This window comes from Crinia signifera, chromosome 5 (genome assembly GCF_055691185.1).
Source record: "Crinia signifera chromosome 5, ASM5569118v1, whole genome shotgun sequence".
Classification (NCBI taxonomy): Eukaryota; Metazoa; Chordata; class Amphibia; order Anura; family Myobatrachidae; genus Crinia; species Crinia signifera.
The window spans coordinates 296,600,979-296,616,921 of record NC_139221.1 but is presented as its reverse complement, the minus strand read 5'-3'; the positions used below and the strand labels follow the sequence as shown (position 1 = coordinate 296,616,921).

The following is a 15,943-nucleotide window of genomic DNA, read 5'->3' as shown; positions in this document are numbered from 1 at the left end:
GCTTAATCAACTCAGGTTTTGATCACATCAGTTTCTCTTGCTGCTACTGCTTTAAAAAGGACTGGATCTTCCACATTACTTTCTTGTGGAAATATGCTGTATCTGCCACAGAATCATATCATGATTTTCCGGTTCATCCAGGTTCACATTGGCTCTGCCCCCTCCACAGTGAACTGCTTATAACAGCAATTTGCCATCAGTGGGCGGGGCTCTTTCCTCTGTTGGTGGGTTTCTAGCTACTGCGTGACATGGTTCACACAGGGGCACCAGGGCTGTCTTGCTGCATGGGTTTGAAGGGCAGTGGCCCAGGGCCCCCAAAATTCTAGGGGCCCAAAGCCCCTATACAATGTCCAGGAATGTTAGCTCTGCCTGAAACTTCATGTACTGAACTGTACAGGTGGAGAGTGGCAGCAGCGGGATATCTGGGTAAGCCCAGTGGCTGCCGGGTGTCAGGTGAAGGGGATGGAGGTGTCCCAGCAGCCGCAGTCTGTTCCTCCCCATGTCCCAGCTGCAGCCCCCACCCATCTCTCAGCTGCTCCTCACAGCCGCCTCCTCTGCTCCCGACACTCTGGCTGCTGCCTCCGCCTGGTTGCAGGAGCTGGGAAGCACACAGGTGGAAGACTTTCGTTGTCAGTTCACCACTGCTGCTGCGCTGAAGGTAGTGCAGATCCCTCAGGTTCCCCACCCCCATTTATAGGGATGGCCATCGACCATCGGTGATTTGAAAACATCAATGGTTTATGGTCGATGTTGAATACTTTTGCCATCGATGTGGGAGAACCAGATGGTTTCCCTACATCGATGGCAAAGGAGAACCAATGATTCTATTTGTTTTCACTGTGTCAGGACACAGAACATAGCTCCGCCCCTGACACCCAGAAGCCCCACCCCCACGTTTTGATTGGCCCTTGGGGCATTCAAAGATAATGGATACACATCAATAGGTAAAATGATCAATGCTTATCCATCACATAGTTTATGACTATCGATGGCGGGGTGCAGAATTGCCATCGATGGCACCTGCAGAGATAGCCATCCCTACCACCATAGCAATCTTAGTGCCAGCTGGGAGGAACAGTGCGCTACTCATACCTGCCTCCCCTGCTTCCTGTCCCAGCGGACCTTGCAGGCTGAGTCTGGCCTCAGAGCTAGACTGCAGCACAGGTGATCCAGGCAGGAGCATTGGAATATGGGGGCCATGGGGGCAGATCATCATCCCCCCTCCCAAATATGAGAGAGGTGCTGAAAATGCTGCAGCAGAGGACTGCTGCGTAACTACTTAACTACCCAGGGTGCAACTGCTATGGGGCCTGCTTCTCCCCCTGCACTCTCAAACTGGCTGACACAAAGCTCCCTTTACCTAGGGATGGCCATTGACCATAAATGATTTGACATCATAGATGGTTTATGGCCGATGTTGAATACTTTTGCCATCGATGTGGTAGAACCAGATTGTTTACCTACATGGATGGCAACCGATGTTTCCTTTTTATTTTTGTCAATGTGATGGGACACAGAGCATAGCTACGCCCCCCCCCCCCCCACCCAGACACCCAGATGTCCCGCCCCTGAGTTCTGATTGGCCCACGGGCCATTCAGTCAAAGATAATAGATGATCATTAATAGCTAAAACTATTGATGATTATCCATCAGCTAGTTTATGACTATCGATGTCTGGTTGCAGAATCACCATTGATGGCCACCATCAATGGCAACTTCACCAATGGCCATTCCTATAGTACCTTTACCTTCCTTTTCCCTCCAGTACAGTCCCCTCCACTTCGGTAAGTCAGTTCACCACAAGGCTGCAGCCTCTCAGAGGTTGGGGGGGGCGGTGCAAGTGCCGACACTTGTGGATATCAAGGGGGTGGGGCTTAATGCCGTGAAGTGTCCACCCTCATTAGTTACCTCTGCTCTGCTACAGTAGGTCAGGGATTGCTCTCTCCCCAACACTGCCCGCTGCGTGGCGAGCTGTTGGGATTTCGATGGTCGGGATTCGGGCATTGGGATTTTGACCGTTGGGATTCTGACTGCCAGGATTTCAAACCAATCCCTCCTCATTCAGCCTTAATATAAACTAACAAACCCGCCTCCACAGAACAGCTAATAGGCTCCCAACTTTGATTGGCACATCAAACAACCACATCATAATAATAATAATAATAATAATAATAATAATAATAATAATAATAATAATAATAATAATAATAATAATACATGTACAATGTACAAGCAATTTAACTGTAAATATGCTGGTAAAACAGCAATTTCTCCAAGTGCCTCGTCAGCATTATACCCCTTCAGCTTTATATCCCCCCCCCCCCCACACTTCCTGTTTGACGTGGGCAACTGCCCCATTTATTCATTTTTTAAAAGGCATGATACACCTCCCCATAATAGGCTATATGTCCTGTGCTGGAGTGCCAGATCAGAGTATATATGCCTCTCTATCCATAGTGGATTGATAATATCCTTTCTTTATGTTCTGCTTTAGATGGGCTATGAGAATTGGGAATATGGAAAGCCAGACTACAACCAGGGGACAGAGGCCTGTGGGCAGGTGTTCGGTTATAGTGACTTGGAATGGAGTGACATAAACTGTGAAATTCTTGAAAACTGGATCTGTGAGCTGAGGAAAGGTACAGTATGTACTGATGAACATATTACATTCTTTTACATGTACACGTGGTTATTTCTGCATTTGATGGTAAATTCAATGTTGATAAATGTAAAACTATGCATTTTGGGAGAAATAATCAATGTGCTAGCTACAATCTCAAGGTGGTAGTGTTACAGATGGAGCCCCTCTCATTTATCCTCAGCACTCGCCAGAATGTCCCCGCTGGCGAGTGCTGGCTGAGGGGGACTCCACCAGACTGGAATGTCTCAGTCACTCGGCGGCGGAAACCCTGACTGTCTCCGCTTTAGGGAAACAGGGCGTGCGAACGTCTCATGCTTCCGATGTCTGGCAGCAGATGGCGGAGGTTGGAGGCTGATGATCTGAAGCCAGCCCCAGCCTTAATGAGAGGGACTTCATCTGTAGGAACATCAGAAATGGAAGAGGACCTAGGAGTACAAACTGATAATAAACTTGATAGCAGTACTCAATGCCAAGCAGCTGAAAATAAGGCCAATATGATACTAGCGTGTATAAACAGGGGTATAGAATCAAGGGATAACACAACACTCATATTGTGCCACTTTTTAAAGCACTTGTTAGACTTCATCTGGAGTTTGGAGTAAGATTCTGGGCCCCTCACTACAAAAAAGACATTATTGAACTGGAGAAGGTTCTGCGTAGGGCAACTAAGTTAATAAAAGGGATGTAGATCATGGGGTATGAAGACAGATTAGACAAACTACAGTAGGAATGTTTACACTCGAAAAAAGATTTTTGAGAGGAGACATACTAAACATGTATAAATAAATGAAGGGGCAATATATGGAATTATAAAGCAGCCTTTTTGTCCTAAGGTCAGTGACCAAGACAAGAGAGCATCCACTTAAAGTAGAGGAGAAAAGGTTTTGTACTGTTAGGAGGAGAGGGTTCTTTACGGTGAGGGCAGAAAAGGTTCGGAACTCACTGCCAACAGAGGTGGTGATGGCAGATACATTAAATGGATTTAAGATCAGATTGGACAAGTATCTGATGGATAATAACATTCAGGGCAATAATCAGCAAGCTATGGTCTCATGGTGAGACCATTGGGGATAAAAAAAAGGCCATATCCAACAAACTGGTTATCTTGATGATACTATCAAAATGCGTAATCAAGTAATCAAAATGAGATAATATCTATAGTCTAATGAGTCTAGTTAACAGGTCAATCTTGATGGACAAATGTCTTTATACAACCTTACCTACTATGTTAATATGTAGTGTTCACTCTAGGATTATTTTAGGGCAGAGTGCTGATGGGAAAGGTGCATGGCCTGTCCGGGATCTCAGGGGCACCATCCAGCTCCGCTGCCCCCACAGGTACCTGTTGGGGTTCATCCCCGAATCACTCTCCGAAGGATCCGCAAAACACTCTCTCCTAGCAGCGGCGGGGGGCGGAATGCAGCTTTCAGCCACTCTCATCAGTTCAGGACTGACTGAGGTGGGGGGCAGGATGTGGCTGGAATAGATGACACGCTTCTCTAAGTTTACCAAGGTGTCAGCTCCTCCAGCCACATCCCGCCCCTAACAGGCCACTCTGTCCTGACCTCTGATGAGAGCAGCTGACAGCCGCATCCCGCCCCTCCACGGCTCATAGCTTATCAGTGGCGGCCGGCACCAGGGTGCATTGTAATGGTTTAAAAAGGGGCAGGGCACTGTAATAAGGGTAAAAAATCGGCAGGGCATGGCACACCGCAAAATATGTAAATACAATGCATTACTTCCTTACCTACTATTTAAAACACCTCTCCAGATGCAGTAGTGGTGGTCTTTTAGGGGCGGATCCAAGTTGGCACGTTATTAGGCCCTGTTCGCATGATGGCAAATCTCACATATCACAGGTCCTGGAGGAGGAAGGGGCTAAAATGGTGGTTATTTGCATACTGTAATTTTAGCACCGCCCCTGTCGCTAGGACTCATGATTCCCCACTTTATCTACATATTATACCCTCTTCCCTTGGAAGCGGTTGGGATGCACCCACTCTTCCAGGGTACAGATGGTGCCGGGCTCCCTCTTGCTGGTGAATCGCCAGACTGTCACCGCTGGCGATCCGCCAGCAGCCCGGCTCTCCATCTGACTGAGACGCGCGTGCGTCTCACGCGCACCTCAGTTTCTGTGCGGCGGGGCAACGGGAACCTGTCCGTCTTTGCTTCAGGGAGACGGACAGGATTAGGGGGGGGGGTGCGGGGAGGCAGTCGGGACCCCTTATGACCGCCGACAAGCCGGCGGGGACCCGGGGGAAGCGCCGTCGGAAGGGGACGCGCGTGCATCTCGTGCACGCGTGTCCCCTTTCGCAGATACAGATGGCAGCTGGCGGGGGATGGCGGCTGGTGTCGCCATCGCCATCCCCTGCAAAGACAAGCCCGGCTCCATCTGTACTTCTTATTTTTTTAGCACCTTCTAGAGGATAATAGATAGTATCTAATTGATCTCACGAAGGCACTACAGAGTTTGAGGTTTGTGGTGCATTTGTTGCAGATTTGCATCACTGTAGAACGTTGGTTAATTAGCCTCAGGGGCTGGCTGGCAAAGTTTAGCTGGGGGGAGGGGGGGGGGCATGCACAAAGGACAGGCCAATGAGTGGCAGCCCATCCTCAAAATAAAAAAACCTTGGGCAATACTTAGTTTTAAACGAATAATACATACATACACCCTGCTGCTCTCATACATACATACACTTGGTCCCTGCCACTCTCATACATACATACATACATACATACTGTACATACATACATACATACATACATACACACTGTTGCTCTCTCTTTGGGTTTTCACTTCTATGATGTTCTGTGAGTGCTCCCTGTTTTCTTGCTTTTAACCAAAGTTCTACAGTGATGCAAAGCTGCAGCAAATGCACCACAAACCTCAAACTCTGCATTGCCTTAGTGAGATCAATTATATACTATCTATTATCTTCTAGAAGGTGCTAAAAAATTAAGAAGTACTGTAGATTCTGATTGGTTGCCCATAGCAACATTCCATGTGAAATAGAGCTCTCATCTTAGTAAATTTCCCCTTATGTCACATACTACTTCGCTCACACTACTCTCCTTATATCACATACTGCTTCTCTCACACTGCTCTCCTTATATCACATACTGCTTCTCTCACACTGCTCTCCTTATATCACATACTGCTTCTCTCACTCTGCTCTCCTTATATCACATACTGCTTCTCTCACACTGCTCTCCTTATATCACATACTGCTTCTCTCACAATGCTCCCCTTATATCACATACTGCTTCTCTCACACTGCTCTCCTTATATCACATACTGCTTCTCTCACACTGCTCTCCTTATATCACATACTGCTTCTCTCACACTGCTCTCCTTATATCACATACTGCTTCTCTCACAATGCTCCCCTTATATCACATACTGCTTCTCTCACACTGCTCTCCTTATATCACATACTGCTTCTCTCACACTGCTCTCCTTATATCACATACTGCTTCTCTCACAATGCTCCCCTTATGTCATCAGAATCAGCTTTATTGGCCAGGTATACTTGCGTATACTAGGAATTTGATTTGGATTGCTGTGCAACAGCCATTTAGGTAACAGTTAAACAGTGACAGTACAGATATACATAACATATACAGGTATATGCTCGATGTGCCCTGGGGATTGTAGACGCAGGGAACATATATTCGCTGAGCTGCACTGCACCTAGGCAGCCATCAGTGGTGCCACTGGTTATTGCAACAGCCAGGTTGGTAACAATATAAGCAGAGACAGTACAGTTATAACACAGTGAACACCTACCCAAGAGCTGCACAGTGCCTAGGCAGCCAACAACGGTGCCACTGGTCATTGCAAGCAGCCAGGTAGGTAACAGTTACTTGATCATGCTGCTCAAAGGCAGCAGTAAAAATAATAATTTTATTTATATATTATTCATTTACTGCTCCCTCACACTTCTCCCCTTATATCACATACTGCTTCCATCACACTACTACCCTTATGTCATATACTGCTCACTCACACTTTTCCCCTTATATCAAATACTACTCCCTCACAATGCTCCCCTTATATCATCTACTGCTCCCTCACACTTTTCCCCTTATATCACATACTGCTCCCTCACTCTGCCCCCCTTATGTCATATACTGCTGTTAGCAAAGTAACCTGAGCGCAGCTGACACTCCGGTTCGGGTTTTTGCTGTTGCAGTGGTGACAGGCAGTCTGTTCACAGCAGGGAGTCCGGCACTGGTTTTGTGCTCACAGTTTGTGATGTCTGAGTGGAGCGTGGCAGCACCTTCTATATAAACCTTCCTCTCAGGCTAGGCAGGTGCTGCAGAATCCTAGTCAGATAGCCAGTCAGCCTTTTCCTGTGCCTAGTTAGTTCCTAGCAATTGTATTGTATGTTGATTACAGTAATATAGGTCTTGGAGTTTGCTTCTTTGCGTCTTGATCCAGACCTAGCCGTAATCAGGAGTTGTGACTGTAACTGCTGGGTCCCTGTACCCCCTTGTGGATCCAGCTAGGTTGCTGTTACACTCTCTCATTTCCTGTGTTACCTCTCTCACTGTGCAGCACTCACTGGTGTCAGCTTGGTGGCAGCTAGCTGAACCTATGTGCTACAGGTGAGCTCAGGTCCTGATATCTTACCCTTTCCCTCAGTGCAGATCCCACGGGTGTCAGCTTGGTGGCAGCTAGCTGAACCCGTGTACTGCAAGCGAGGGTTACGGGTTTAGGATATTTTCCTATGGTCTTCTTCATCTCTGACCTAGGAATCTATAGGCCTCCCTCTGTAGTACCCTGTTGGGACTGGGGTTGCCTATAGCAACAAGTACATTCACGTGTCGAAGCATTACACCAAGCTCCACTATAGGTATCTCTCCTGTTTCCGGAGAATTACTTATTTGCTGATACTGGGAGATGCTCTATCCGTTGGGCTCTCATCCTCCCAGCCCCTACCTGTGCCTGTGAGTTTCCCCAGTATGCTCTCTGTGTATTGTGCATATGCTCCCAGTCTGTTTTAGTGGTAGTACTTGTCCACTACTGATGTTTGCACTGTTCCTACAGTATGTCTCTGTGAGTCTGCCTAGCACTGCCCCAGTGTCTCCGTCCGTGGTCCTCTCCACGGGATCTAGTTTGTGCACTCCCGGGTGCATTCATACTGCCAAGTGGCATAAAAACTGCTCCCTCACACTCATAGGCGTGCGCAGCCCATTTTCTTAGGGGGTGCACCATTGGAGGGGCGTGTCCATCACGCCTACTGGGCGTGTACATTACCGCCTACTGGGCATGTCCATCACCACCTACTGGGCATAAATGCAAACTATATAGAAGGTGACTTATTTATGTATATGGGCTTTTCCACACATACTGTACCAGAAACAGGGTCAGTGGGCACCACAGGCACACTGTAAAAATTTAAACTGTAATGCCCATTACACATAATGACACACACTGTAATGCCCATTCCACATAATGCCACGCACAATAATGTCCATTACACATAATGCCACGTACAGTAATGCCCATTCCACATAATGCCACACACTGTAACGCCCATTACACATTATGCCAGGGCTAGACAATTTTTTGGTAAAATAGGGACAATAGTGACAGTATGCGCCGAAGGAATGCACCATAATGCCTAGTACACGTCACACAGCCATTACATGGTATACCACATGCCCTAATGCCCATTACATGTTATACCACACACCGTAATGCCCATTACATGTTGCGCCTCACATTGTGATGCTGATTACACGTTACGCCTTACACTGTGATGCCCATTACGCCTCATACCGTAATGCCAATTACCTATTAGACCACACACTGTAATGCCAATTACCTATTACGATGTGTGGGATAATAGGTAAATGGCATTATAGTGTGGGGCACACTATAATGCCATTTACCTATTACCCCACACATCGTAATGCCAATTACATATTACGCCCCACACCAAATTACCTATTACACATTATGCCACATGCTGTGATGCCCATTACACATTATTCCACACACAGCAATGCCCATTGCACATTATGCCATGCACCAAAATACCCATTACACATTATACCACATGTATATGGTGTATACATGTATACATTACATATTAGATCACACACCATATTGCTCATTACACATTATTCCACACACCATAATGCCCCTTACATATTTTGCCATACAAGTGCGCTTACTGTACATGCTCGTTGTCAGGAATTACATATTTGATGCCACGGTTTAAATTCTTCTTTGTAGGGTTTACATGCTCCTTGACATGCCCGATGGGGGGGGGGGGGGAGGGGGTTGCATGCTAATTGCTACAGGGACTACATGCTCGTTGGCAGTGGTAGTTGCATGCTCATTGCCAGGAGGGATTACATGCTTGTTGCCTGGGGGATTACATGATCAATGTCTGGGGGTATTACATGCTTATTGTCCACATGCATAATGCTCCCCGTAGTGCCACACACATAATGCTCCCTGTAGTGCCACACACATAATGCCCCCGTAGTGATATATACACAGCTCTGTCCCATATACACAGTGGCGTGTATATGGGACAGAGCTGCCTTGAGCCTGCGAAGGGAGGGAGAGCACTGCCACAGGGAGAAAGCTGCCGCTGTCAAGCAGAAGAGGGAAGGAGGTGGAGGGGGGGCGGCCTCCTGCTGCCCGGCGAAGGGGGGAAAAATTCGCCGGCCAGATGGAGGGGTGGAAGGAGGCGCCGAGCGGGGAATAGCATCCAGCCAGCGTTATAAAAGTGAAGGAGGCAGCAGCAGCGAGGGGGGCATCATAAGGAGTTGCCTGTGCACCTCTGGCAACCCCCGTGTGCACGCCTATGCTCACACTGCTCATAATCATTCAATGGTCGCTGACCATCAAATGATTTTTCTCCCCTTCGGTCCGATTTACTTTTTTTCCACCCACTATCCGCCGAATTCAATAAAACGCTGGGCGTTCCCCTGCTGCCCTCCTATCCTCGAGCAAACGGCTCAGTGAGTGTGAAACTTGCCAAAGCCATTTGCTCCCGTGGTTTTCACATGCGAATATTCGCTCATGCGCAAACCCAAAATATCGGATGCAAAGGCCAAAATTGGACCTAATTGAACTGGTCTGTATTGGCCACTAAATTCACCCAACATACTGTAACATGACCACCAGACATGATGAAAAAAAAAAACTCTCACACTATGGCCCTTATTCTAGTTTATTCGGATGGATGCGTATTTCATACAGGAACCGAGTGTTCTTATCCTCGCCTACCTTACGGATCACTCACACCGTACGGACCACTAGTGGATGCTTCACGTGAACACCTCCTCCATCTGTGGGAACCTCCTCCATCCTCCGATGGTCACCGATCACTCAGACATTTTTCCGTATGAAAGCAGGGATATGGGCGGGCAGCTGACATCCGGCTATGTCAGTTGTCTGCCCCCACACGTGCGTCATGGCCAAATTACTATACGTATGCCCAGAGTTTTCATGGGAACGCCCATGAAACGCGGGGCGTATGCATATGGTAATGAGCCCAAACCGCCCTTCACGCCCCTCTCCACCCCCTGCTCAGATAGTTCCGTGCGATCATTTTCTGCACAGACCTCACTCCGTGTTGGGACGTGTGAGGCGTTCGCACATGCATAGATACGCCTCTGCACATGCGCAAATACCAAACATTGGCCGCCTGACCGCACACGGAGCCATCCGACTCAATCAGAATAAGGGCCTATATACTTTAAATATTCTGATAATTGAAAATTCAATGAGAAGGCAGGTGCATCATTGAGTAATTTTAATAAAATAATCGTTTTGCTTTTTATTTTGCACAGTTACTTTTTTTTTTTTTTTTTTAACTTTAACTACTGAATATCAAACATTTAATTGTGGATTCTGAACATTTTGGGCAGAATGTAATGCCACCCAAGTTCAGCGGCAGTGCGGGATGCAAGCTGAACTTTTTTTTTAAAATGGGCAATACAACAGTGGTTTGCAAACTTTTTTTCTCTCCCGTACCCTTGATTAGGCTTTTCATTTATGAGTAACCCCTCTTTCAATTTGAATTATGCATTTTACTTACGGGTGGAGTGGTATTGAGCAGTAGTGTGTCCATATAATTAGGAGTAGATTGTGGTCAGGAATTGGGTCCCTCTGTGTCTGGCAGCTGGCTGTGTACTGTCTCTGAGTTCTCAGTAACACCTTTAGGATTAATGCTGCTACTTACTCCACCCATGTCAGTGTGGGGCAGATGAACGCTGATAAAAAAAGGAAGAGAGTGAATTAATCACTCAGTAGCGCTGGCTGTTTTAGACAGGGGGATCAGACCCTTTAATCAATTATATAGTTGGGTAGAGCTGCTGCCACCTGTACAGAGTGTGTGTGTGACTCTGTCAGAAGGAAACCAAGGGAGTGTGTGGGGATATTAACTATCACCACTAGGTGGCGCTGCTCCACTCAACAATGAATTGACAATGAGGCAATATTGAAAAAGTAAAAAATCCTTCTTTTAATAAAAGGTCATATATTACACAGTAAAAATGTGCATTTCATAACACTCAAATAGGACAAACAAGACATAAAACACATAAGGCATGGGCTGGCTGTTAGGCTTGTATGGCTGTACTATTGGCTGAGACAATATTACTTTAATATAATGAGTTACCAGTCCCGCATCTACTGTAGTTTTCCTCTGTGGAAAGGAGGTGGAAGTCCCGGTCCTATATCTGAGCACTGTTGTTTGCTGAAATGCAATTGATGATTTTTCTCTCCTTATTTATAGGAGACAGGCTCCAGGTCTGGGTCCACCCCAAAAGATTCCAAGTCCACAGTGGGGTATTTGTAATCCAATATGCAGGTGGCTGGCAATAAAAACAGGGCTAGAACGGGCTCCAGAACGCGTTTCTCCGCCTCCTACTCGGCGGCTTCCTCAGCTTCCTTCCAGCTGAGGAAGCCGCAGAGTAGGCTCATTATATTAAAGTAATATTGTCTCAGCCAATAGTACAGCCATACAAGCCTAAGAGCCAGCCCATGCCTTATGTGTTTTATGTTGTATGTCTTGTTTGTTCTATTTGAGTGTTATGAAATGCGCAATTTTACTGTGTAATATATGACCTTTTATTAAAAGAAGGATTTTTGACTTTTTCAATATTGCCTCATTGTCAATTCATTGTTGAGTGGAGCAGCGCCATCTAGTGGTGATAGTTAATATCCCTACACACTCCCTCAGATGAATGCTGATGTCTGAGGGTAGCATGGGTAGCTCCCAGTTGATTTCTGGTTGGGCAAAAGCATGAGCAGATGCTGATGACGCTACAGACAGAACCGGAAGAAAAAGTGGCGTGGTTGATCTCCACGACAACGGGAGAATTCTTCCACCATCAAGAGATTTCATGCCCTTCTTTCACCATTACCAATATTATTTTCAAGTACCCCCAACCAGTCTGCAGTGTACTCCCAGTGTACTCCCAGTGACTTACAAGGCAAAACCATGGCTTGTAAGTGATTGCACCTTTAAAAAAAAAGTCTGAGTTCAGCCGGATTCCGGCACTGCTGCCAAACTCGGGTGGCATTACATTCTGCCCTTTGTCTATGATCTGAATACATGGTATGGAATGTAATAGGAAAACTCACACAAATCTCTCACTTTCTGATTCTCGCATCCTATTTTTTTTTTTTAAAGGCAATCATTTACACTGCAAAATTGATTTTGCTATGCAAGAATTGCCACTTTAAAAAAATGGGAAAACTCTCACAAAATCTCTCACATTATGATTCTCATACCCTTTTACATTCCACTCATTGTCTCATTCTCCTCTTCTGTAATTGGGCTAACTCTATTATTTTGCTCTCAGGTGTAAAATTAAAGGCGGAGCCTACAAATCCGACAATTCCCGGTAAGTAGAACTCACTGTAGTCTACTTTAATGTATGACCATACTATACTGTATGACAATTCAATGTAAGGAGAAGGTTTGATTTGCACAGTAATGTCTGAAAAAGTATATTTTGTAAAATACATTTGTTGTAGCACACATAAATCAATAAGCCTAATTCTTAAGGTAATAGTGTGCATTGGTTGTGCTCCCATGATTCATATAAAAATACTGGGAACTTGTACAAGAGAAAAAGAGGGACTCCTTTAATGGATAATCTTTAAAATAGGTTGTCAGCCACCCAGATAGTACAGAATAAATTCAGTTGTGATTTCAAACAATTGGAAATAAGTTAAATGTGAAAATGTAACACCCCAAGTTCAGTAGTGATTACAATATCTTGTATAAAATATTTATCCTGTAAATTACAAAATAAATGTCTGTTTTAATGAAAATAAGAGGTAAAACTTTTTATTGAAATTGTGAGTGCATCCAGACGAGAAGAGATGTTCGCGTGGCCGTGTTGTTGCCCCCTGGTTTCTGCTGTTCATTTTTTAACCAAGAATGGAAGTATGAGAGTGCTAGGGATGGGACAGGTCACTGGGGAGAAGTAAGATAAAGTTGTTTAATCTGCTTTCATATGGGTATGTCACAGTAGTCCTTGTTGAAGTTGCCAGCACAAGGAACAACATGAATGCCCTCACAATAATAGTTCAAGCAGATACAGATAATGATAAGGTTATATAGTAGTAATATAGTATAGACTTATATAGATAGTACAGCACTCCCAGTAATAAAGTAACTGTGGCTGGTGCCTTCACAAAGATAGCAAAATATATAGCAAAATACATCCAACAGCGGTGCGGCACTCGTAACTCCATTCGTACGTTAAACAGAAAACGCCAGATTTCATCAACGTTTCAATTGTAGTAAATTGTCATCAGGATATAAAATACAAAGCAAACATACCTGTTACATATAGGTATGTTTGTTTTGTATTTTTATAACCTGCTGACAATTTACCAAAATTGAAACATTAATCAAAGCTGGCGTTTTCCATATTATTATTATTATTATTATTATAATTTTATTTATAAGCCGCCACAAGTGTTTCGCAGTGCCGTACAAAGGAACAATACAGGGAGACAAAACTTGGCATAACATTGAATAAATAACAAAGTAGAGTACAAATAAAGAGCACCACAGTTCAATACACATTACAGCTTAAATGTAAGTAGTGAGGACTCAATCAACATACAACTAGAGGCTTGAGGCCAATGTTGGAGATGGGTATGCAGACGAAGATGGTCACTGAGTGTTGGAGTAAAGGAGAGCTGTGAGTGAAATGTGAAGAGAAGTGGGCTTTGACAACAGGAGGGTAGAGGGCCCTGCTCGGAGGAGCTTACAATCTGGTAGGAAGGGGAGACAGACAGATTACAAGAGGTGCAAGTAAGTGGGTGGTGGCTAGATAGTAGGATGTAAACAGGCAAGGGGTCGGAGAACCAGCTAGTTTATGCAGTGGAAGGGTACACTTTGATGAATAGGTGAGTTTTCAGTGCCCGTTTGAAGCTTTGCAAGGTCGTAGAGAGTCTAATGGAGCGAGGGAGTGCGTTACACGGAAGGGGTGCAGCACGGGCAAAGTTCTATTACTTTGGAATGAAGGTACGAGTGCCGCATCACTTTTGGATGTAGTAATATAGTACTGTATATATGTAATTTTATATATGATAATATACCATGGAGTATTTAAATCAGTACAGTATGTTATGTATCCCATCCTTGCTGGCGGGTCGCCAGAACGTACGCGCTGGCGACCCGCCAGCAGCCTCGCCAGCGAGGAGACCGAGACGCACGTGCGTCTCACGCGCACGCGCGTCTCAGTCTCCGTCGCTGGCGCGACGGAAAACCCTGTCCGTCTCCGCCTCAGGGAGACGGACAGGGTTAGGGGGGGTTAGGGGGGGTGCGGGCAGGCGGCGGGGACCCGGGGGAACGGATCGAAGCGCCGTCGGAAGGGGACGCGCGCGCCTCTCGTGCGCGCGCGTCCCCTTCTCACCATCACCATGGCGCTGGCGGGGGATGGCGGCTGGCGACGCCAGCGCCATCCCCTGCAAAGATGGACCCTGACCCATCTGTATATACTGTATGTAAAGATGTAAGAAATCACTTGCTGTGGGAATTGGAGTATCTCGATGCCTAAGTGGATATGGTATCTTGTACCCCAAAGTACAAATGTTAATTATATATGGTAGCGGTGCTGAGAATGGTGGACTCCATGTCTTCCAAGGACTTTGCTTGTCCAAGTGTATAGCTTTCAAGATGAGTTTTGGCATATCTGATGTAGTATGAGTGTAGGTGATTCTGCTCAATCAAATGGCATACATCCAAGTTAGGTAGTCGCATAAGCACACAGTCCTCCACATGGGGTAGCAACTTGAGCATACCCTTATTAAAAAGCTAATTCACTCAATATACACTACCGTTCAAAAGTTTGGGGTCACCCAGACAATTTTGTGTTTTACATCTATTTATCTGATGCTAAATTAATCATAGTCAAGATATTGGCAAGGTTAGAAATAATGCTTTTTATTTCAAATAATAATTTTTGTCCTTCAAATAATTAATAAAAGTATTTGACTGTGCTCTGTGTAAACCAGCAGCTCATTAACATAGATAATTATTTAATAGGTAAATATGAGCATTATTTGTAATAAAGAAAATGTATTTAAGGCTAAAGTAAAAACAAACATGAATAAAAATAAAACAAAAAAATGAAAATAAAACTGAAAAATGAAAATAAAAAATGAAGATAAAAATTTTTTTGAACCTGCAAGTAAAGATATATAATGTATACATCTCCTTTTGGGAGAAGTGAGGAGGCCTTAATTTTAGGAGCCAAAGCTAGCCTGTCCCTACCTCTAACCAATGTTGTCAAGGTCCCTTTTCCTCAAGGAGATAAAGAGTGGCAGTCGAGTTTTTCTACAGTCTTGCGGACAGGAGGTGAATTCCTGGTGGCCACCCGAACCTGGAATTAGCGGCTTGAGAGGGGTGGCTGTCTTCTCCTCAATGCGCACAAGCACGAGGCAGGCAGAGTTAGTCTCCTTAGAGGTTTTCCATCAGTCAAATAAATGTGTTTTGTGTGCTGAACGCACCACTTCAAGATATTGAATGTTTAAAAAGACTTTTTTTAAATAAGTTAAATGTTATTAAAAAACAGGAGGTTGTCATCTACCAAGGAAGTGTTCACAACTGCTTTTTGGAGAGAAGCATGTGCCAGTAAAAGATTGCATTAAATATGACAAAAAAAAACCCCTTAAAATGCAGGTTATATATAAAGTTCAGATGCCAAAATATGGGTAAACTAAGATTAGGATATACTGTATGTATATAGAAATAAACGTACAAAATAAAATAAATATAAAAATAAATATAAATAAATACAAATAATGAA

The 15,943-nt window shown here is 44.9% G+C and overlaps 1 protein-coding gene across 1 annotated transcript in view; it reads left to right on the top strand.

Annotated features, from left to right (window-relative positions):
* Positions 1–15,943, top strand: part of LOC146081226 (macrophage mannose receptor 1-like) — a 282,981-nt gene that overhangs the window by 99,502 nt on the left and 167,536 nt on the right. The window contains exons 10-11 of the mRNA XM_083189331.1: positions 2,495–2,639; positions 12,476–12,517. Coding sequence (XP_083045457.1) covers positions 2,495–2,639; positions 12,476–12,517 — 187 coding nt within the window. The remainder of the gene's footprint in view (positions 1–2,494; positions 2,640–12,475; positions 12,518–15,943) is intronic.